General features: G+C 52.4%; 1 protein-coding gene across 1 annotated transcript; it reads right to left on the reverse strand.

Moving 5' to 3' along the window:
* Positions 1–3,709: 3,709 nt before the first annotated feature.
* Positions 3,710–6,041, reverse strand: Prf1 (perforin 1). Its single transcript, XM_090346975.1, has 2 exons — positions 5,486–6,041; positions 3,710–4,954 (listed from the first exon to the last, which is right to left on the reverse strand). The coding sequence occupies exons 1-2, from the start codon at positions 6,019–6,021 to the stop codon at positions 3,826–3,828; spliced, it is 1,665 nt and encodes a 554-aa protein (XP_090203101.1). The 5' UTR covers positions 6,022–6,041; the 3' UTR covers positions 3,710–3,825.
* Between the last annotated feature and the right edge of the window lie 1,057 nt (positions 6,042–7,098).

Here is a 7,098-nt window from a genome sequence, read left to right on the forward strand (position 1 = left end):
GAATATTTTACTAATGCTGTTCATGAAAAACAATGGTGACCAAGGAAAGGAGACCTCTCTTAGTTACTCCAACTTAGACAAATGTTTCACAAAATGCTATCATGCAAAGCCCTGGGACCCATATCACCTTGTGTAAGGACAGGTCTGGTGGCAGTGGCACCCTCCCACCTGGCTGGTCCCCAGGGGGAGGTTTTTGTGCACAATGGCAACATTCCCTGTGAATAACCAGATTGGAGTTGAGTTCTTCTTTTGAGAAGATCCCACTGCATGACTGCTGAGTGTCACAGCAAAGCTGGGCTTCCCAGGGGAAGAAAAACTGGGTCCTGCCAGCAAGATGACGCCACTGCCTTTTCAAGACTAAATCAGGAACCAGTGTTATGGAGATTAACTATGAGTCCAGATGTGCTATTGAAGGCCCACAGCAAACAACCAATCCTGATTTGCCCTGCAAAACAACAGCATCTGCTCTGGTCTGGGCTGGCCAGGGTTGAGGTCTGGCCTCTGGGAAGAGAAAGGGAGAAGGATCCATGGGTCTTCCAAGCCCAGGCACATGGTGTATTGTGATGCGTGCCATGAGACAGGACTTGGGCTGTGCAATCCTGTCGTTGAGTGTCAAGACATAGCATCTGGTGGAGTCACAGCCTTTGAGCTGGAAAGCTGCAAAGAAACCATTATTTCAGACTCCTCTTTTCACAGCTGGGGAGGGGGCCCTAGTTTTATATGGTTGCAGTATATTCCAGAGAGTTGGTAAGGATAGGGAGTGAGAGTTGGAGCCAGGCTCTGCTGTTGGCCTCAGTGGAGTCTGAATGAACAAGTGGCAGTGGTCTTCTTATTTTCTTTGTGGGTGTCAGACTTGGCTTGCTCTCCAGTGTTCTGCCTGAGACAGGTTTGTTCCTATCAGCTCTAACCCTAACCATCTAAGTGGTGCATCTCCCTGGCACCAGCAGCTTCCCATCCCCAGAGGTAGAAATCCAGTGGGGATTCAGTATGTTCTGACTGGAGTGAAAGGCTCTGTGGGAAGGACCTCACTGGGCAATGCAGGGGAGGGAGGAGACATTGTGAGAGCGTTGATAGTGCGCCTTACCTCTCTGTCTCAGATGCTGCTTAACTGAGGGGGCAGCAGGTAGGTCCAGAGACCACCAGTTTTCTGATCCAGCTGGGACAGATTCCAGTGCTGATGGGGACCATTGAGAAATAAACCTTCCAGAACCATGAGAGGTTTCCTCTTGCTGCTGCCACCCCCTGGGTTAGCTGGGATGGTAGAGGTGAGCCACTGTTCCCAGCTGAGACCGTGATGCTGATGCCTGGAATGAGTGGGCTACGACTAGGGCTGGGTCTTATAAGGAGGCAGCTTTCTGAATGATAAGAACTCATGATTCAAACCTTCTTACATGCTCAGCAGCTACCACAGGGGGCACTGAGCTGTGGGTCTCTGGGAGAGTTCAAGCAGAGGTTAGAAAACTCCTTAGTGGGGTTCATCCGCTCATTCGTCATCCATTCAATCGTTAAGGCAGGTAGTTCCCGTGGGGGTGACTCCACTAAAGGAGATGAGAGTAAAGGATGGGGAAGTCAGCCAGGGGAAGAGACCCACTAAGGAAATGTGTGTGGCGAGGTAAGTCATCATTCTAGGCAGCTGGAGTGGGGCCTGCCGGGGCTCCAGTGTGGAATGGGTCTTGCGGTTAGGCCCTGGATGAACTGGTGTTTTATACCAACTCTCACCAGGCATTGGTTGAAGGATTTCTGGGCTGAGTGGGGTCAGGGGCCCTGTTCCCCAGGACTTCCAGGGTGAGGGGTAGACAAGAGCCTGACAGTCAGGGAGGAAGTTTCAGGTGGATTAATCAAAGCAAAATAGGTTGATGGGCCACGAGTGTGGCCTAGTTGGTAGAGTGCTTGACTCCCATGCACAAAGACCTGGTTCTATTCCTCAGTACCATGTACATGGAAAAAGCCAGAAGTGGTGCTGTGGCTCAAGTGGTAGAGCTTTAAGAAAGCCCAAGGACAGTGCTCAAGCCCTGAGTTCAAGACCCACAACAGGCAAACAAAATGTTAATAGGCAGGTCTGGAAGACTGGGGACAAATAAGTATGTTGTTTCTCTGGGAGACAGATGTGAGGGGACATGGAGCATTACAGAAAGGATTAGAGTGGCTGGTGACCAGGGGAGGGGAGTCTAGTGTCTCAGAGCTCCAGCTATTCTTCCCTAGTCCTGGGCTTTTCCTACTCCTCCCTCCCTCCCTGCCTCCCTCCCTCCCTCCCTCCCATAGGCCCCCTTCAGTTCACACATATCACAGGCATCTGACCCAGTTTGTCAGCAGCTCAACAGAGACACTGGTACAGACCCCAGAGACCATGAAAGTGGGTGAAGGGATTGTGCAAACCAATTCAAAGCAAGTGCTGGGCTGGTGTCAGTGCTGATCTATGGGTGTGAAAATGAGACCGTCTGTTGCATGATGGGACCTGGGCGGGACCCACCTGGTGGGCCCCCACCCTCTGTGCCCATGCCCTGCCCAGTGAGGGGGGGAGATGGGGACATGGGCCTCACTGGGTGGGACAGGAGCCCGATTTGAATGAACTACAGTGAAGAATTCACCGCCAATGATACCAAGTGGGTGCCTCAGATTACCAGGACGGCTGCATAGCCTGAGCCCCTGGGATCAGTCAGTGTTCCTAACTCCTGCACCCCCACTTCCTTCCCCTCCCCTTTGCTTCCCCTCCCCTTTCCCCCTCCCCTCCTCCTCCCCTCCCCCCTCTTCTTCCCTCCCCACTCCTGTCCTGTCCTCTCCTCCCTCCTCTTTGTCTTCTCTCTCCAGTACTGGATTTTGGATTTGGGCCTTGTACTTGCTAGGTAGGGCTCTACCGCTTGAACCACACTCTTACTTATTATTAGTTTGCTTTTAGTTTGTTTTTCAGATGAGGTTTCTCGCTAATTCAGCCTGGGCCACCCTCGGATGGGGAAATTCTACTAAGTAGCTGGAGTTACAAGCATGCATCCTGGTGCCTAGCCACTCTTCCCCTTGCTGGCTTTTTGAGATACTCCAGGCTGGCTTCAGATTCTCCACCTCAGCTTCCTGACAGTGCTGGGATTACAGACATGCACCACCATACCCAGCCTTGGGTCTTTTCAGCATTATTTTGGTGCTATGTCTTTAGATGTTTAGCCTCAGCGTGTTTCCTAAGGGTGTTCTTGAGGTGCTGGGGTTTGTTCTACCCATGCCTTTGGTGGAAAGGGAGTTTTTTTTTGTTTTTTTTTTTGGGGGGGAGGGGGTGTTGATTAAAAGCCACCTGTAGGACAATTTACCTAGTACCTTGGAGGTGGAATCATAGGACCCCAGCACCCTGGAGCCCTCAGGTATAATTCCCTCCTCTTCTCTATCCACACCACTGTATGGTCAGCATCACTTGTATTTATTGGCCCTCTGTCAAACAATGTGCAATTTGTCTGAGAGGCAACAGAGAGGGCAGACAGAGCCGCAGGAGCAGAGGGGTTAGAGGGAGTATGTTGAAGAACTTGGTATACCCCTGGGGGCTGCAACAGAGGATCTAAGATGAGTATTATCTAAACAACCTGGTAAGAACGTCCTCCCTCCCGTCTGCTAGCTGGCTCCCAGCTAAGGCTGTGTTCTGTGCAGAGGTGATCAGCAGGTCTGAAGCCATTACAGGTTGACACAATTGGACAGGAAGGCTTGGGGTCAACCTGTGAACTCAGCCACCCTAATGAACAATGTCTGAAGCTCAGTTTCCCCCTGATGGGACTAAGGAAGACAGTCGAGTTGGCAGCACACAGTGCTTGCCTCCAAGCCTTCTGGTCCTCTCAGAACTTGCAGTGGTCACCACACAGCCCCGCTGCGGTTTCCTGGAGGCAGTCCCGGAAGCTCTTGCGGGGCGTACTCCATGCAGGTTCCCCCTGCCAGGTGGGGCAAGCATGTGGCCTGGTAGAGGAATTCCAGGTGACCATGGTTCAGGTGACAATTCTCCCTATGGAAGCCAGATTTTGGAGACCGATCACAGGAGCCAAGCAGGTCATCATCCCAGCCATAGTCTGCGTCCCAGACCTGCACCCTCAGGGGTCCTCCCGTAGCCAGAAGCACATCCCCAAAGTCCAGCCGCGTCTCCCACTTGGGATTGTTATTGTTCCAAATTGTGCGGGTCCTCAGCTCCTGGCCCCCAAAGAAGACTTTTACGTAGGCGTCGGTGGAAGTAAATATGTCTCCCCATAGCCCCTGAGCTCGGATGACAGTCATCTGAAGCTGAGCCAGGCCCCTCTGACGTGGACAGCAGTCATGGTTGGTGGCCACAGAGCTGTGGCACACACACTGGCATGGGTTCCGGTGGCTCTTCTGCTTTCCTGGTGGGCAAGGCCTGTTGCAGTCTTTCCAGCGAGCCCTGCTCATCAGGTACTGGCTCAGGGCCTGCCTCAGTGCCTCCTGCCTAGGGTCCTGGCTCTCCACCAGCACGTGCAGGGGCTCCAGGCTGTACTCCACCACGTCAGGGTTGCCAGGCAGTGAGGCCAGCCAGGCTGAGAACTTCTCAGGCTCAGCCTTGTTCCCAAACAGCAGGTCGTACATGGAGGTGTGCTCACCACCAACTACTTCACTGTAGCGTTCATGGTAGAGCTGGTGGAAGGATGTGTCCACTTTGTGTCGCTTCTTTTTCTCCTCACAGGCCTTATATTCAGATGAGATGCTGCCCTGGGCCCCGATGCTGACCTGGGCCTCCACGGCCAGACAGTCTGCCACCTCGTCAGTCGTGAGCCCATCCAGGGCCAGCTGGCAAGTGCGCAAGGCTGTGAGGGACTTGATGCGGCCACCCAGATCCACAGCCCGGATGAAGTGGGTGCCGTAGGCATTGATGAGGGCAAGGTAAGCAGGCTGCGTGGAGGTGTTGAAGTGGGGAGGCAGGCTCCTGAGGGCCTTTCTGAAGTCGGGGTGCAGCGGGGGCATGTGCACCAAGTGAAAACTGCAGGGAGAAAAGAACATTAGAGAGCTGAGTAGTGTTTTCCCCGTTCCAGAGATCCTTCAGCCGGGCACCGGGAGCTCACACTTACAATCCTAGCTACTCAGAAGGCTGAGATCTGAGGATCTGAAGCCAGCCTGGGCAGGAAAGTTCCTGAGAACTTTCTTATCTATAATTAACTGCCAAAAGTCTGAAGTAGAGGTATGGCTCAAGTGGTAGACTGCCCTTCCACCCCCAGGCTCAAGTCTCAGTCCTAGCCAAAAGGGGGAAAAAAAAATGCTGGATGGATGAATGGATTGATGAAACCCAGAGAGGCGAAGTGAACTGTCCAAAGTCACACAGCAGTAAGGATGAAGGACCAAGCCAGGTCTCTTGTCTTTGTCCCTACCCAGGTAGGACCCCTAAATGGCAGCCTGGTGGGGCTCTCAGGCAATCTGGCGCACACCCCCTCTGCTGGTCCATTATTGGACCCTTATCAGATTTGGGTCCTCATGGACGCAGGAGGCCACAGGCTGTCTGAATGCAGACTTTTACCTGTACAAGCGACACTCCACCGTGTCGGTGCTGAAGCTGTATTGATCTTGAAGGGCCTTCTGGGCTGCGAAGTCAGCTGCTTGGGAATGGGAGCCAGCTACAGACATATGCACATTTGTGCTGGGCTTGGGACTCACATCCAGCCCCGCCTGCCAGTTATTGCTGATGCTGGCGGCTGCCTCTTTGGCCACACCTTCTGTGGAGCTGGCCTTGGCCTTGGCCACATGACGCTGGCAGCCTGAGTTGTGGGTACGCCAGTGAGTGAGGGCCAGGGGCAGGCGCTGCTGGGCATCCTTCTGCAGGGCGTTTTTACAGAGTGTGCAGGTGCCATCCGGCCGCAGGAATCTGTGTGTGTCCACGGGGAAGGAGCGCGAGCGGCGGAGGGTGGTCACGTCCATACCTTCCCCAGCCAGCCAAGCGCCAGGCACAAAGGTGTGGTGCTTCTTACACTCCGAGTGAGCCGCTGTGTAGCAGGGAGCCAGGGTGGGTGAGGGCAGCAGCAGGAGAAGGACCCAGAGGAGCAGGCGTGAGGCCATGGTGCTGCTGGTTCAGGGCCCTCTGGGAAGCTGTGGGCAGAGAGATGGAGGAGATGCTTCACTTCTCTGCCTGCCACGGTGATTTCACAAGGAGAAATTGGGTAGTTGCCATCTGGCTAAGAGTTATGAATATGGGTTACCTCGCAGTGCTTTGGACCATTTTTGTAAATCTTTTTTTCAATCTAAAATTCCATAAGCCAAATTTAAAAAAAAATAAGAAAATGCTTCAGAATATAATTTGTAACAAAAGCCACATCCTAAATAATCCAGCTGCCTCGTCGCAAAGGTTTGCGACGGCCCTATGATGTATCTTGCCAGAGTCATTGTGTGTTCAGTTTTGCCCTTTGAAGTTCCCTAAGTTGTGTTCACATGTTAGTAAACACATAGGCTAGCGGGTAGCTTATGGAAGAGACTTTTCAATTCTAAGTTCAAGGTTTATATGTCCATATTTTCCTGTTCAAGAAGACATCTTAGGCTAGGAGTTTGACCTAGTGGTAGAGTGCCTGCCTTGTATGCATGAAGCCCTGGGTGCCACATAAACACAAAGAGCCAAAAGTGGTGCTATGGCTCAAGGGGTAGTGCGCTATTCTTGAGAAAACTCCAGGACAGTGCTCAGGCCCTGAGTTCAAGCCCCAGGACTGGCAAAAAAAAAAAAGAAAAAAAAGACATTGTACTGAAAGAAAAAAAAACTTAAAAATGGGGGAGGGAGGACAGGAGAGGGACTGAAATTCTCTTAAATCAATGAATGTCAATGCTGGCTTGTCCCTCAGGGGCTAGGTCTACCCTCTATATTGTGCAGATGGGCTCAGAGAGAGAAAGTGTCTTGCCCAGAGTCATAGAACCAAGAAGAGCCCTTTTCTAATAGTTCACTATCTAAGGCATCCTGGGTATTTAGAATGTTGGCTCTGTCTCTAGGACTTGCTGTTGCTGGTAAAGAGGGGTGTCTGGTTACAGAAGAAGGGGCAGAGTGGCTGTAGTAGGCTTAGGGGAGGGCCTGGGGTTCAGGACAAAGCCTAGGTTCTGGAGAAGTGTCATTTTGAATCCCAGAACAAGTCATCTTCTTCCTGCCTGCTTCCT

Source organism: Megascapheus bottae, chromosome 15, assembly GCF_031878675.1.
Source record: "Megascapheus bottae isolate mThoBot1 chromosome 15, mThoBot2.hap1, whole genome shotgun sequence".
In the NCBI taxonomy this organism is placed as follows: Eukaryota; Metazoa; Chordata; class Mammalia; order Rodentia; family Geomyidae; genus Megascapheus; species Megascapheus bottae.

Coding starts and splice junctions, on each gene's coding strand:
- Prf1 (XM_090346975.1), bottom strand. CDS start 6,021: ATGGCCTCACGCCTGCTCCTCTGGGTCCTTCTCCTGCTGCTGCCCTCA. Junction 4,955..5,485: donor GTGGAGTGTCGCTTGTACAG/GTAAAAGTCTGC, acceptor TTCTCCCTGCAG/TTTTCACTTGGTGCACATGC.